Source organism: Labeo rohita, chromosome 17 (genome assembly GCF_022985175.1).
Source record: "Labeo rohita strain BAU-BD-2019 chromosome 17, IGBB_LRoh.1.0, whole genome shotgun sequence".
In the NCBI taxonomy this organism is placed as follows: domain Eukaryota; kingdom Metazoa; phylum Chordata; class Actinopteri; order Cypriniformes; family Cyprinidae; genus Labeo; species Labeo rohita.
This window is the reverse complement of record NC_066885.1, coordinates 20,351,312-20,368,045: the sequence shown is the minus strand read 5'-3', so window position 1 is coordinate 20,368,045 and position 16,734 is coordinate 20,351,312. Positions and strand designations below refer to the sequence as shown.

At 35.3% G+C, this 16,734-nt stretch overlaps 2 protein-coding genes across 7 annotated transcripts in view; one reads left to right on the top strand and one right to left on the bottom strand.

Moving 5' to 3' along the window:
- The window catches only part of evla (Enah/Vasp-like a), a 42,467-nt gene extending 38,471 nt beyond the window's left edge, over nucleotides 1-3,996 (top strand). For all 6 annotated transcript variants that reach the window (XM_051132839.1, XM_051132837.1, XM_051132843.1 and 3 more), the window contains 8 exons: nucleotides 378-622; nucleotides 740-843; nucleotides 945-981; nucleotides 1,089-1,137; nucleotides 2,174-2,234; nucleotides 2,750-2,810; nucleotides 2,919-2,976; nucleotides 3,052-3,996. In XM_051132839.1, coding sequence (XP_050988796.1) covers nucleotides 378-622; nucleotides 740-843; nucleotides 945-981; nucleotides 1,089-1,137; nucleotides 2,174-2,234; nucleotides 2,750-2,810; nucleotides 2,919-2,976; nucleotides 3,052-3,089 — 653 coding nt within the window. In that variant the 3' untranslated portion in view covers nucleotides 3,090-3,996. The remainder of the gene's footprint in view (nucleotides 1-377; nucleotides 623-739; nucleotides 844-944; nucleotides 982-1,088; nucleotides 1,138-2,173; nucleotides 2,235-2,749; nucleotides 2,811-2,918; nucleotides 2,977-3,051) is intronic.
- An 89-nt stretch (nucleotides 3,997-4,085) lies between these two features.
- Nucleotides 4,086-11,277, bottom strand: degs2 (delta(4)-desaturase, sphingolipid 2). The gene is made up of 3 exons (XM_051132619.1): nucleotides 11,027-11,277; nucleotides 6,637-7,379; nucleotides 4,086-4,843 (listed from the first exon to the last, which is right to left on the bottom strand). The coding sequence occupies exons 1-3, from the start codon at nucleotides 11,106-11,108 to the stop codon at nucleotides 4,700-4,702; spliced, it is 969 nt and encodes a 322-aa protein (XP_050988576.1). The 5' UTR covers nucleotides 11,109-11,277; the 3' UTR covers nucleotides 4,086-4,699.
- Between the last annotated feature and the right edge of the window lie 5,457 nt (nucleotides 11,278-16,734).

Below are 16,734 nucleotides of genomic sequence, written 5' to 3'. Positions count from 1 at the left end.
TTCTTCTCTTCCGTGTAGGTCTCCGTGTTCATAGCATTATCGCTTATACGTGAAAAGACTGACACGGAAGAGAAGAAATCGTTGAATAAAGTCGTTATTTTTGTTTTCTTAGCGCACAAAAAGTATTCTCGTAACTTCATAAAATGACGGTTGAACCACTGATGTCACATGGCGTTGCTGTCTATGCAGGGTCAACAAGCTCTCGGATTTCATCAAAAATATCTTAATTTGTGTTCTAAAGATAAACAAAGGTCTTACAGGTTTGAAATGATATGAGGGTGAGTAATTAATGACAGAATTTTCATTTTTGGGTGAACTATCCCTTTAAGCATTCAGTCTAGAATACAACAGTGATTCTGTTTTTTTTCTTCCAAAAGGTCCTCCTGTTCCACCGGGTCATCCCTCCATGCTCTCATCCACTCCTCCCATTCACCCCCCTACCTCAGCAGCCATGGCGGGTCCGCCGGCCCCGCCGCCCCCTCCTGGGCCTCCCCCACCAGGGCCGCCACCACCCGCCACAGGGCCCCCTCCTACCCCGCCTCCACTGCCGGCTGGTGGAGGTCCTGCTCCGGCAGGTCTGGCTGCAGCTCTAGCTGGTGCCAAGCTGCGAAAAGTGCAGCGAGTGAGTGGCACTTATCTTTCTCAAACCACAACATGTTTCACATATTTCTTTTTTTAATGCAAAAAGTTCAATAATAGTATCTTGCTGCCTGATTATTTCATGTTTTATCTTTTCTAGCCAGAGGAAAGCAGTAGCAAGAACGATGCCAATCGCTCTAGTGGAGGCAGTGGAGGTGGTGGAGAGGGTCTCATGCAGGAGATGAATGCCCTTTTAGCAAGGAGGTCAGAACCATTTCCATTCGCTGTCTTTTTGTTTTCCATAACTAATGATTCATGACTTGTGGTAGTACAAACTTTGATTGTTAAATATGATCATTCTGTAGGAGGAAGGCCTCAGAGAAACCAGAAGACAGTCAAAATGTATGACTTTTGTACTCCATTTGTCAAAACACACATGTTGATTGTGTATTTCTGTCAGTTCTTTTCATTGTATCATATCAAATCAGTTTGATATCGCTTTCTTGCAGGAGGAGTCTAATGGATCCCCTTCATCATCTGCTCGTGGACAAAACTCAGGTGTTTTTTTAATTACAATTTTTATTTTATTTTTACTTAATTTACTATGGATGTCCATTTGTGACACTGAATAAAAGATTTAAAAAAGGTAATTACAACTTCTTTTTTTTTTTTTTCACAATTCTGACTTTTTTTCCTCACAACTGAGTTCACATTTTGCAGTTTGGACTTTTGTTCTCAAATATATCAAATGAGATATAAACTCACAACTGAGTTATAAAGACAGAATTGCGTGAAATAAATTTGTGATTCTAAGAGAAAAAAAAATTGGAAGTCTGAAGTGCACAATTCTAAGAAAAAAAAATATTTCTGAGTTTTTTTTTTTTTAATTTCTGGCTCTATAAACTCGCAAATCTGAGAAAAAAGTCTTATATCTTGCAATTCTGACTTTACAAACTTGCAATTGTCAGAAATCTCGAGAAAAAACGTCAGATTCGTCAGATCAAGCATGTGATGCAATACTGAGAAAAAAAAAGTCAGAATTGCATGATATAAACAATTCTGAGAAAAAAAAAGCAGATTTGCAAGTTTATATCTTGCAGTTTTGACTTCATAAACTCGTAATTGCGAGAAATATCACACAATTCTGAGAAAAAAGTCAGAATTGTGAGTTGCAATTATTTATTTATTTTTTTTTAATTACCATTCTAAATTTTGAGGTTGGTAAGATTTTTTTTATATTTCTATAAGAAGTCTTTAATGCTTACCAATACTGTTTTAATATACAGTGAAAACAATAATATTGTAAAAATAATTGTTTTCTACATTAATATATTTCCAGTTGTAATTTTTTTTTTTGTAATTTATGATGGCAAAGCTGAATTTTTAGCAGCCATTACATTCTAATTTGCTGTTCAAGAAACATTCCGTAAAACAGCTTTCCGGCTTAATATTTGTGTGCAAACCGTAATGTTTTTTTTTCTTCAGGATTTTTAAAAAACTGAAAACTACTAAAAACGTTTTAGTAAAAATATATTAATTTGATGATCAAATTAATTAAGGTAAATTAAGAGGTGTATTTAAACATTTTTCTCAGATCCTGTGAAGAAGCCATGGGAACGAGCAAACTCTGCAGACAAGTCTTCAGCTGTGTCAAGGTATGTTTTCAGCAGGTTTACTGTGCAGTTCCTCACTCTGTACAATGAGAGCTTTGTCTTATGACTTGTTTCTTGTCATTTTAAAACATTTGGTTCCTTTAAATCTGACATTTGTTGAGGCATTCCATCATAGAGTTTGCATATGTGAGTAAACGTCCATTGCTCGGTTGCCAATACAAATGGTCATGTTAAGGAAGTAAAGCCCTGGGCAACATGAGCCTGTAATGACCTAAATGCAAACAAAGCCGGTTCTGCTCGCTTTCTGACAACTAGAAAATGTAGTTTTTATGTTTTGTGTAAGCTTGCATTGAATGTTTGTGTAAACACACAGAAAATGACTTCTTTGAACTCTGAAAATGAACCGGTTGTGAAAACTGAGATTACATCAGAAAGCAATATTAATATTTAATACATCTACACATGCTTTTGTAAGAGCAAAATGTGACTTGCAGGTACATCTATGATCATTCATTTAAATGATCTGCATTTTAATATTTATGCTGAACATTATACAGGGCAAAACCAATCGGAAGCACCAGTGATGCTGAGTCATTTGACTTTGACAGAATGAAACAGGTTAGTTCAGAATATCTTTTTTAAAATGACATATTGCGTTGTGTATTGTGCAAAAAAATGAGGAAAAACTGGCCTGCTGATAATGATAAAATCTGTTGCGTTCAAAAGGAGATCTTGGAGGAAGTTGTGCGGGAATTGCAGAAAGTAAAAGAAGAAATTATTGATGGTAAGTTTAAGGATTTAGGATTTTACGCACGTTTTCAGTTCTTGAGAATATTTACATTTTTCTCTTTCTCTTTAGCCATTAGAAGGGAACTGCTGAGAATTGGCTCCACATAGTCTTAAGAAAAGTCAACGACGACGACTGATAATGACTGAAGGTTCGGGGAAGTACAGGAAAGCGCACGTGAAAACGTTCTCGCAGCATGTCTGCAATTCAGTTGCAGAAATGTTGTGCAGACACAAGGCATTATTGAGAAGGACAAGGGAAAGCTGAGGAACGGATAGAAGTGGAGCGAGTGATTGTGTGATTGGATGAGTGAATGAACGAGCAGATGGAAAATAGACCTTCACACTGAATTTTCTATTTCCTCCAGTATGAACGTTGAGACAGTCCACTGTGCAGCTTGCTGCTCTCGCTCTTTCAAGTCTTAAAGTCAACAAGTGGGAAATTAATGAAGATATTTTTGTTTTCTAAGTTTATATTGTTTCATTGGTCATTGTTATTATTGTTAAGAATTGTATTATATTAAATGAGAGAGATACGATGTTGCACGACAGTTATTGTCAGCCTTTTATATTTTATATTACTGCTCTTATTTCTTTGGTTTTAAAAAGTACAAACTGCACGTTTGTGCGAAACCGTCAGCAAACTACTATAGTTGAGACATTTTGGTTTTTCTCTTTTGTTTCGTTGGCCAATGCAGAAGTTCTGTAGAACTTTGTTTTAAATTGATCTGGAGGTATGAGGTTAAATATAGACGCTCTTTTAATGAGCTCAAGAGATGGACATGGAAATATATATATATACACGTATATATATACACACAACGTGAGATGAATTATTGAAAGTGGCTTAAAGTATTGGGTGAATTGTTTGAACGTACAATGTATCCTGGTTTAATTAGGTTGATCCTGATTTTAAAAGTTGATGTTGATATTTCACAGAAATTAGTTAAATTAAACATGTTGAGAGTGTGAGATTGATGGAATAAAAAGAACTTTAAAAGCTTTTCCCCCTTTTAAACTCGTCTCGTGTTTCTGTTTTAAAAAATGTCTTATTGTTGAACATCACAAACGACCTCTTACAAAATCTCACTTCAGATTCATCATGTATATGGAAATTTATTGAAATACATTGTGCTGAACAAATATATTCCACACAGCTTTAACACAATGGTGTTCAGAGTTAAACCGTCACAGTGCAAACGACAGAACATGTCAAACAATATTTAAAGACTTCTAGTTACACAACAGTGCACAACACAATTAAATATTCAGTTTTCAAAAAGGCCTCACTGATGAAACACAAACACATTTCATCTCAGCACTTCCATCCTTAGGTACATCTTAACTGACATGGGTTAAGTTGAGAAAGTGACGATGGCAAAGATAAACACAAATAACTGCATTGATAATGAAAATGGATACCGTAAGAACAACAGGTCAGGTCTAATGAAGTTTCACGTTTTAGTTAGGAACGAGCTGGGCTTTGATACACCCAAACAGTAAATCACAAATCAAGTCAAGCGCAGGGAATGTGCGGTTATTGTTCAAACATTGTACACATGGATCTATGATGAAATGCTGTGACAGAGGTTTGCAGTTTTGTGGTTGAAAGGGTTTGTTCCTTTTTAACTAACAACCTGCAAGTGCCTCACAGATTTGTGTAGTACTTTGTGTAAATACCTTGTAGCGTGTTTGGTTAGATCAGTAGTCTAACACCCATTTCATTCCTTTTTGCCAAGTTTGTATTGTCTCTTGATTCTAGCATAGGGGCCGATTGTGTCCTCGAAAACGAAGTCCCAGAGCACACGCATCCAGGAAGTGTGTTGAGGCAGTGAGTCGTAGTACTCTGCTGCAATCCTCTTGACCTGCAAAATAGGAAAGCTCTGTAGATGATCAAACATTATACAGCTAGAGTGTAAAACATAGGTAGGGCAATGGACAGTTTCCTGTCATTAATAATACTTTACGGTTAAATATTAACAGATACAGCGCATTGCATAAATAATCAGTTTACAGACACGCCTTGGGGTTCTTTCACATTGATGTCGTGATGTCTATAAGCTATAAACAGAATTAACTTGTTTTATGAACACTGATGAAGCATAAAAAAAAAAGGTTAGCAAACATTCGTCCTTCTAGTTAGTCACGACACTAAATGTCACATTCTTCCTCTTAATCACTAACAGTGTCAAAATCAATAGAGGGCATTACATTACCACGACATTTCCACTTGAGCTCTAGTCGGAAAAGTAAACTTCCTGAGAAGTATTAAAAATCTGGGCTGGATTCACTAAAAGTTAATGTTTCTTAAGAAAATAAAATGTTCTTAAGAAAATGTTTGAGAATTACTAAAGTTTCTTTTTTCGGGGGAGTTTATCTTTTTGGAATTTATCTTAAAGGGATAGTTCACCCAAAAATGTACGCTGTTGAGATAAAACAGTCTTCATGAACATGTTTGAAGATTTCGACAGACAGGATGACTTGCAATTTTTTGACCAGCCTTACTTATTTGAACCAGAATATACAGTAGGTGACTTAAGAGAGATTGACGTTCTACATCAGAACACAGCGTTGTGATATTGCGTTGAAGACTAACACAGAAGAGAAGAAATTATTGAATAAAGTCATTATTTTTGTTTTCTTTGCACACAAAATGGTCTCATAGCTTCATAAAATTAAGGTGGAACCACTGATTTCACAGATTATTTTAACAATGTCCTATTGTGTGGGTAGTCCTGGGTAGAAATCAGTGTTTCCTATTATTAACTTACTGATAAATCTAAAATACTTTACACTTCCCATTAGGGATGTGTCCGAATGTGATCACACCATCAATCGAGATTCGCGATCAGTGAGTCTAGACAGTGAGTCTACTTACCACATATTTTACAAGATTAGATGTTTGTCAGTGGTGCTCAGGATCTGCAAATCATTTGCCATTGTCCTATTAGTCATCTCTTCTTACTCTGTTTATGTGGTAAGTGAAATATGTATTATGTAACGTTACTCTAATGTAACAAGCTACCGCTAGCCATGTCCCTTTAGTGGCTCCGTAGAACGCGTTGTTCGTTTTCCATCCCTTCCCGAATACTTCCCATAATAACAAAAGATCAATAATTAATATAACATTTTTCCAAACGCGTGCCCTCGTTGAAAATGGGGCAAAATGTATTTGTTTTTCCTCCTCCATTGCTGTTGCTGTTTTGTTCCGATCATGCTATTCTTCTTCTTATTATTATTATTAACTAGAAAATAGATTTTTGAAATTTGTGAATAGATGCGAATCGCTAAAAGACTGAATCGCAATTCAAATGTGAATCGATTTTTCCCCCACCCCTCTTACTACCTTAACGGGCCTTGAACGTGTCTCTATTCAGGGTCAGAAAATGCTTGGATTTCATTCAAAATATCTTTTTCAAAGATGAACGAAGGTCTTACGGGTTTGAAATAACATGAGAGTAAGTAATTGGACAGAATTTTCATTTTTGGGTGAACTCTCCCATCTTCACTTGTAGTGTGTAAAAGTGACTCAAACTAAAAAGTGACTAACAAAATGGAGCATAATTTTAATCTCTGGCATAATTATCGTCTTATCGTATCAGTCAGAATATGAATACCATGCATTCCTAAAAACACCGTAATATAGCTAAACTCATACCTCAGGTAGTTTGCTCCCAGGAATGCTGGGGAAGTCATGGTGCTCCATATGGTATCCCACGTTGAAGGTTATTAAGTTGAGAGGGCCGTAATAAGAGTAGGTTTCATGACCTTTCATAAACATGTAGTGCTCAGCGATGAAGTGTCCAGAGATGGGATGCAGGCCCATACATAATATAGAGCCAGCGATGAGGTAGACTATGGGCTTCAAACCCCAAAAATAGTAGATGATAATGTCTACCACAAACTGGACAACTGCATTAAGCATTTCCAGCCTGGTCACGGGCTTGGGGTTCACCACCAACGGACGGAGCGCGTAAAACAAAGGCTGGAGAAAGAGCCAGAGCACTTTTCTGGCTGGGGTGCAGAAGAACCAACCCTCAATGTCAGTAGGAATATCCACGTCCAATCCATCTCCTCCGAGATAACGATGGTGGTCGATGTGGTACTTCTTAAAGGATGCTGAATAAGGCAAGCCAATTGGGAGATTGGCGAACATGGCGAACCAGCGGTTCCAGCGTGCTCTTTTGGTGCCGAAGGCCACGTTGTGTGAAATGTCATGGATGGCTAGGGTTAAAGAGTGGTTGATGCATCCACCGAACGCATACGCCCAAAACAACACCCACTTCCAGGAGAGCTCGTGGACCATGTAACACGCCAGGAGCTGGGTGAGTACCATCCCTGACACGACCCATTTCAGCTGGGGGTCATGACCCATCAAAGACTTGATTTCAGGATACTTTGCTGAAAAAAAGAGAATAAATGTCATAAACGTTAGATTATACAGTTCGAAGAATAAATATACATGTACATGCAAAAAAAAAAAAAAAAAAAAAAAAAAAAAGTAGTATTTTTTCAAACGTTTGATGACAAATCTCTTTTGCTCACCAGGCCTGCATTTATTTGATCCAAAGTACAGCAAAAACAGTAACATTTTGATTTTTTTACCATTTAAAATAATTGTTTTCTATTTGAATATATTTTAAAATGTAATTTATTCCTGTGATTTCAAAGCTGAATTTTTAGCATCATAACTCCAGTCACATAATCCTTCAGAAATAATTCTAATATTGATTTGCTGCTCAAAATAACTTCTACGAATTCTCTCCTCCCAAAAAATGACTCTCTGCTTTTAAATGATATAGTGTATAATGTTACAAAAGCTTTTTATTTCAGATAAATGCAAAAAAATGTACTCAACTGTGTTAAATATTGATGATGATGATGATGATAATAATAATAATAATAATAATAATAAATGTTTCTTGAACAGCAGATCAGTATATTAGAATGCTTTCTGAAGGATCATGTGACACTGAAGACTGGAGTATTGATGCTGAAATTTTAGCTTTGATCACAGGAATAAATGATCATTTAAAATATATTTAAATAGAAAGCAGTTATTTAAATAGTAAAAATATTTCACAATATTACTGATTTTGTTGTATTTTGGATCAAATAAATGCAGGCTTGGTGAGCAGAAGAGACTTTTTTGTTCAAAAACTTTTGACTGGTAGTGTATTTAGATTTTTAATTTGTATTTTTTTATCATCCAAAAGAGATCCGAGGGAAAAAAGTACAGTATGTACAGTATTTCTATAGTACAGTGCATTCTGCAGTAGAGAAATAATCCTTCATTAAGGAAAGCACTACACTAGAACTACTGTGTGGGCTCTTGAAATTAGTTTCTTGTAATAGGGATTGTCATATATCTTTATTTGAGTCTGGTTCATGTTCAAGGATTTGTCATACATCCATTTAAAGACAGACTGTTCTTGAAATTAACATCTCAATTAAATTAAGCAGCACTCACAATAATTATGCTTGTATCACAGTTTTTATTATTATTATTATTATTATTATTATTATTATTATTTATTAAGGTTATCACTTTATTGCTGTTGCTAATGGTAACCTATTAAACATGTTAATTCACTATATTGTGTAGGTAGGGAACCAGTTACTAATTCTCCCCACAAGGGACAGACGCTCCCCTGGCAGTGTGCCTTTTTAATTAGCAGATTTGTTTGCCCTGCTAATGTTCTGTTGACATCATTCACTGCTTTATACAAGTTCCACAAAGCTCTTTTTCACAGGGCTCACTTTCACCTGTTCGATTACAGGTGACTTGCATGCAAATCTGCCATAACACTGCAGTTTGCATAATGTCTATATGCAAACTGTTCATATTGCCAGGTTTTCTACTGGTTTATGCATAAGTGTATGGTCGCATGTGTGTCATATTTTTTTTTTTTCGTCAAGGGTTATTCACAGTAGGGCAGGTGAAATGAGCATGTCAGTCATCATTAAAAGAGAAAACGTCCCTGGTTCAGTTTCATGTCAAATTATCAGTGCATTTGTTTGGCCTTTACATTTTACATATCAGTCAAACAAATAGCCCTCACAAAACAAGCACAGCTGCGGCTGCCAGCAACACTATAGGGCTTCATGTGCAATGATGTTCTTGTACACACGTAGGTGGAGATTGGATGCCTCTTTTTCTGCCCCATGAGTCTCCTTTACTCTGAACAAGATCACACCTGTCACCTAGCTTAATGTCACGGAAACACAAAAACAGGTTTATTTTTTAAACAATGTTTTTCTGTTTCAGCTTCTGGAAGTCATATTTAAGCCTAAAATATTACATCATGCATGCAGTTTCTGAATAAGGGAGTTCACCTCGGTAATGAGTAACCAAATGCCATAAAGTGTGTAAATAAAATGACCACAAAATCCATTCAGACGCTAGTGGTGATGCTAGTGGTGTATGAAAGAAAATTAATGACAAATGTCTTTGAAACAAAAAAGCATGTTGACTTGCACTAACTGAAAAAATAATGCACTGAATTAACAATACTTGCATTTTAATCCCTTTTATTTTTTTCAGGGCTTGCATTTTTAGGTACTGAAATTGAACATAGTTGTTTATTTAAGCTGTGAATATTTCAATTCAAAATTTTCACCCACATTTTTATAACTAAAAATTCAAACATTCATATTCACCTTTTAGAATTTACTTCCCAAATATTCAATGAGTATGAGCTTGAAAAAATAATTTACTGTATGATTTTTCTTTTGACAAAAAGTGAAAATGGCTCCCACAGACCCAAACACCATACAAGCGTTAAACCAGTTTTAGATTGCAAAGAAACCAATGACTTGACAATGATCCAGGATTTCTGTGTTACTTAATATATAAAATATTTAATGCAATATTTTTCTTATGTTTTGTATATAATATTATAAATAATTGTAACATTTGATATATATTTTGTTACTTAAAATATGAAACAGCAACAGTTTGTATATAATATTGGCATGCGTATCCCTTCTGGAATAGTCTGGAGACCATAGAAGAATACATTATTAATATTTAAAGAGCTTGAGGTGTAAAACTACCCATGCAACTTCACAATATCATATCAATATCAAAAGGTGTTTTTCAGTATAATGGAGAATTGCAGTAAAGGGGCAGTTCTTCCAGTTCAATGTGATCTGTCAAAAGAGTTTTAGCTTTTTACATTCCTTATTTCTGTACACAAAGGGAAAAAAAAACACTCTGACCTCCAACCCTGTGACATTTGTGACGAAATCCATAAGCTGCTCATAAATGTGTTTTATGGGGGAACTGAGCGTGTGACATGATATCTTTACAGTTATGGTCATAAGACTAGAATGTTGTCACCAAGCAAAACCCACTGCTATTGTGCAGATAATGCATGGAATCAGTTTACACAAATTATCATCCCCTGAAGCCATTGTCTAACATGTGAGGCAGGTAAAACACATCTATGTTTCACCTGTCTACACTAGTTACGAGTCAAACTACATTACACCAAACATATGGCAACGTACGTTTGGTCTCAAATACTTACAAGCAGGATGAGTTAATGAGTTGAGCTCATATTTAGCATATATAACACACTACTAAGTTACAGAGTATGTAAAAGAAAAACATTTAAAAAAAAAACTTTGTGCCTTCTTCACGCATACGTAGGCTACGTTCATACGCTCACCGGCACGCACACACTCTTCCGGCGAAGGATGGCAGTAATGTATATAATTAAGTAGTATGAACTTATATTGAATTTTAAATTAGATATGCACTAGGATTAAATGTCAATGTAAATACCTGTATAATCAGTGATAAGAGTTATGCCGTGACAGGCACTGGTGAGGAGATAAAGTGCTTTTAGCATACAGATGAGTTATGTATATCTTAACCAACACAAAATAAACAACCAGATAGCAAAATCTAACACGCTCCCAAATGGTTAAGTGGATATTTTAATTCAAATCAAGTCAGTCGACTAACCGAAATCACGTGTAAGTATGTTTCAACGAATTCTGCTGACTTAAATATGTCTTTCTGTCTTTTAATTTAAACTTACCTAATATTTCTTTTCTTCTCCATGTGTGCGGTTGTTCATTATAGACCCATTCAAAGTCCCAGCGTCCAACTGCTTTGCCCATTTTTACACCTGTGTGCTGCTGGTGTAATGAGCTCAGGTGATTCCTCGCTTACTAGACTCGTTTCGTACACGCCCTCTTAGATAAGAGAGGTAGAAGGTGTGCCTGAGAGTGAGTCTATGCCAACGGTAACTAACTTCAACCGAAACCCTAACGAAGTAACGAAGTCAAGTTGGTCAGAGTGCAGCCTAGCCCATACAGTTTGATTCGTCCCACTAGGAAAACGGCGCCTTTCCTCAGGTGACCGTTGATTGGAATGTTGGGCAATGAGATTTGAATAGTACGCCCGGCAATATACAGCAAATACTATTGTATTTATTTATTTATTTATTTATTACTAATTAATTTTATTTTGTTAATGTTATATATTTTTCTCATTTACTTTGCCAGTTTTCAAGATCAAATTCCTGTAATTCTGGTCTAGACAGGTTTGCGTCGCCTTACCGCGAGAGGGCGTTTTTTTGCACATCAGGAGTTATATCAGTTGACACTTATTGTGATACTTATGTCACGTGTGATTCAATGTAATATAATGCCTAATGAGATAAATGAAAAAAAAAAAGCAAAAAGAAAATATACATATAATAAATTAATATAATGAAACATTTTATATTAGTTAAATAATTTAAGACATAAAATCATTACGCCATAAATCCTGTATAATAAAATAAAAAAAAAATAGTAAAACAGTGCCATTTCACTTTATTTCATTTATTAACATTTCATTTCATTTATTTATTTTGCGTTTACACTGGACTACAAATACAAAACTTTACAGCATTGTTTAAACGTATAAACAGAAAATACAAAAATACAATGAAATATGTAAATGGGTCATTCTACAGAATTGGTTCAAAGTCAGGGTTGGAAACGTCTTTTTCCACAAATTTTGCATGTATGCAAATTGTACAATATCCAAGGTGCACATATAGCAATTGTGCCGCTAATTGTCATAGTTTTGTAGTGTGTCTTCTTTCCAAATTTATCACTACCAAAACATGGTAATATATAATTTAATAAGAAGCCTTATATTGGCCTATTAAAGGGGTCATCGGATGCAAAGTTTAGGTTGTTTGAACATTAATGTGTGTTGGCAGTGTATGTACAAATCTACCCTATAATGATAAAAATCCATGCAGTGGTTTTTAATTAATCTGTAAAAATAATATCCCCTTTTTCAAATCGAGCCGTTCTCAGATGCCTGTCGGCGTGGTGTCACACCCACAGAGGCCATTCTCACGATAGTTGATTGACATGAGCGTCTTACCTCAGATGTGCCCTAAATCAGCTGTAACAGTCCGACCTCCATTGTTTTGATGCCGGAGCAGGGATGTAAGTTAGACAAGAATATCTAAAAACTGAGCTTGCTTGCACCACAATTGAGGTGTTGTGTTGCTGGATGTAATAATGAACATAGTGGTCGTCATTTACTCCCGACATCTGAGCCACTGAAGACCAGTGTTGGGGGTAACACATTGCAAGTAACGTGAGTTACGTAATATTATTACTTTTTCCATGTAGCTAGTAAAGTAACGCATTACTTTTTAACTGACAAGAAAATATCTGAGTTACTTTTTTCAAATAAGTAACGCCAGTTACTTTTCCCAACATTTTTTGATTAAAAGCTCTCCTGTCCCCAAGTTGAGAGAAATCGGGAGTAAGATGTTAGTTCTAGAATAAAAGTAAACATGCATTAATTCATCTCACTTACAAAAAAGCTTTTTTAGGGAGTAACTCATTATTGCAATGCATTACTTTTAAAAGTAATTTTCCCAACACTGCTGAAGACGCAGTGGATTATGTTTGTTTGTGAAAAGAATGCGCCTCCCATTCTACATATATTGCGTCTGTGTTGGCGCAAATCATTTGTTATCCAGCTTCACTTACAGCAGAAGTGAGTATAAGTTTTTTTTATGAATTTCTGCAATCACCTTTCCTAATAATGTGCTAGTTAGCAAGTTTTGCGGCTAAAGTAAACAATCTCTCAGATACCAGCTTGTCACTCCACAGAGAGTAGAGAGGGGTGGAGTGAGCAGAGCTCATCTGCATTTAAAGGAACAATCCCTCAGAATGAGATGATTTTTGCAGAGCTCATTTTGACAAGGGTAAATAGGGTTTTTTTTGTTTTTGTTTTACACTACCATTGAGATATTTAAACCCAAAGTATATTATAGACTTTTCATTTAGACCCTAAAGAATCATATCAAATTGTGGAAAATGGGCATCCGATGACCCCTTTAAGATTTTGCTTACGTGTTCCTTGTAAATATTTTTTTTCTATTTTATTAACAAATTCTCAGAGGTAAATCAATAACAGTTAAAATTTTAACAATATTTCAAGTGTGATTTAAAGCAGCTTTATTTTTAAGAGTGTAGTGACAATTTTATGGGATAACACCCTAAAAAAAAACAAAGCTGTGAGGAAAACTCACAGTAATATTTGACAGAGACCATGATATCATTTCCCCCATTTATTTACATAATAAACAGTTCCCCCATTTATTTACATAATAAACATCATAAAGGCTCTCTGCCCACTTCCACTTCCTTAACATTAGATCAACATTTTTCTCATTCCACTTAAGATCAGCACATTTAACAGTTACGCACTTACGGGCATTTTTTACCAACTTGTAAATCAAGACAAAAATCATTCTGAGTATTCACTACTTCCTTTGCCTATACTTCCTAAGCATTTCTATTCATATTCAGTAAACCTAAATCAATCAACATGATTATCAGAGATATATGTTCAACATGATATTCCTACTATACCACACTTTGCCCTTTAGTCATAGTCTATTAGGTTTGCGGTGCAGGTAAATGTAAGCCTCGTAGCTTTTCCTTGGCCTCAGATTTAAAAATATGTTTGGTTAGTCACTACCATGTTCATAGCAGATGTATTGTATATCTTCATTATCTTGCCAGTTTTCCTCACCCATATTTACAAAGAAATATGTACAGGTGAGCAGGCTTCCAGTACAGCCAGGTGTATTACCAGTTTTACAGGCGTGGCCTAATAATTTTAGTAATAGTCTTGCAAATTCTAGCTTCCTCCTTCACATAATTCTCAACAGAGACAAAAAGGTAAATGTCAATGCATTGCATTGCATAATACCTTGTTCACAACTTTGGTTTATAAAGGTTAGAATATCTCTTTGACCTCAAACAGATATCCGTAATTTAACTATTAGATTTTCACCAGGACAGTCAGATGTGGGCCACCATAAGAAATAACCCTGGACTTTTGTTGTATTGAGGACTTACTTCAGCTCTCAGGCTTTTAATGTCAGGAGGACTTTTAAATTCGGCCCATTTTTTCCACTCATATAACTTATACTACCTTTTTATTTTAATTTTAGCCTGCGATAGTAATGTATCCACTGTAAGACAATCTAACAAATTTACTTTTAAAGCCTATATCAATCCTAAACCTATATGCAGTGACTCGATTCAGCTAAAACGACAACATTATCAGTAATGTCACACAGATAAACATAATCTTTTGATAAATTTAAACCACATCGTAATTTTTTCATTCCGTGCTATATCAGGATGATTTCAGGATCAAGATGACTTAATCAGCCTCTCTTGCATTCTCCTTTTTCTTCTCAAACACTGATTGAGTTGCTCTTCAGTCTTTATCAGTTGGAGCAAACAGTGGGCTTAAAAGTTGAGTTTGCTCATTTTCCTTGTTGGTCCCCCTTGAAGACTCTTCTGCCTCTGCCAGAGTTAGAAGCACGCCTGGTGTGAACACAGGATGCTCCACCACGTATCTCGCTTCATCACTTGGACAGTCCAGATTAGCGGAGTAAACCATCCCTGGTTTCAGCAGAACTACTTCTACCTATGAAAGGAGACCTTAAAATGCTTTTGTTAGAGACAACACGTTTACTCATCATCCAGTCGAGGTTACTGAAGTGACCTGTGAGAAAAAATTCATGTAGACTAAGGGCTGTTTTTTTTCCCTTTTTTCTTAACACCAGTAGAGCGAAAGGGCTAGAGCCCATATTATTCCAATTGCAGACAATATCATTTATAATTCTTTTTACTTCTGAGTGATATACAGTGAAGTTTAATTCAGCTAAATTATTTCTTTGTTGTTTAACAGTGTCTCACTATTCATCAAATCATTTCTTAATCATGCCTTTTTTTTTAGGCTTTTCACCCATTAATATCAAGTTTTTTTCTGTGAAGCATTCAGCCCACATGTAACATGTTAAAAGGCACAATGTATTTACTACATTTAACACAAAATCAGTTTGATGAAGTCCATCATGACATCCTAAAAGGGAAAAAATTAAGTGTGGAATGGTCAGGGCAAGCCTTGTTGCTCTGCCTTCCCATGTTTTACCCTGCGCAGGTGTGGCACTTTTTCTTTCTGCCAAAAAAATATCCCAGGGCAGGATAATTACCCAAATTACTCCATAGCCATTAATTTATCGGCCATACTTGTATGCCCACTTTTGAAAATTTGGAAACAACTGTTCATGGCAGTTTGTCTGCATTGGTGCACCAACACTTACACACTTTCTAAAAAAAAATAAATACAAAAACAAAGATGTCACTACCGAAACGTCACCAAATGTTTTGGTAGTGACTGTTTCAGTAGTGACAATTTTAGCTACTTTTGAAGCTTGCTCAAAGATGCTAATCAGCACATGGTTAGCTAGTACAGTTCTGAACAGTTGTACACATACAAAATTTTGGAATTTTGTTATCGAACTCCCCAAAAAAAGTGTAATTATAGAGAAATAGTGTTTTGTAGTGAGTGACAAATGTAACATTTTCCATACTTTCGAATAAATTTACCTCAAAATGATAGGACCATCTCACCATGTAGCTATGAGAGAGGGGGACACATAAATATGTACAGATCATAAATTCAGGAGTGTAGTTAAAAATCAGTCTCAGCCAATGGATTAAAACATTGTTCGGTAGTGACAATTAAAAAATGCAGGACACTTTTTTTCTTTTTTTTCATAAAATTTCATAATTTACTTTTTTTAAATTCACTTTTCAAAAAAATCTAAAATATATTTTAAAAATCAACAATGGCGTAAAATGCAAAAATTATTTCAATATCATTTTCATAAGTTGAAATTTAGGGTTAGGGTTCTGGACAGCCACCTTCCAGTTGCAAGTACCCACTAAATTATGATTATATATAATGGGTTTACTAAAGATTGTAGTAAACATCTAAGTACTTAAATGCTTTTAAATGTGTTTTTGGTTGTGGGACAGCAGTTTGCACCCATTGTGTGGAACTGGCCTTATACATTATAGCCTATTACAACTAGTTGTAATAATTTCCCCTAAAAATCCTCTTTGTGTCAATTCAAAACATATTTGCGTATAAACAATTAAATTAAAGATTTTTTATTACTAAATACATTAGTAAACAATATAACTTACGGGATAAAACATATACATTATTTAATATTCAAGTTATTACACATTTCATTTTTTTCAAATGTAAATGAAATGTTGCTACCCATATAGCGTTTATCTGCTACTGTTAATATGTCAACGAAGATTTAAAAACTCGCTGGTGGATGTTACAAAAGTTTACTGGTGAGAATGAGGTCAAACGAAGACCAAGATCTCGCGAGATTTCGCATGTCTGATT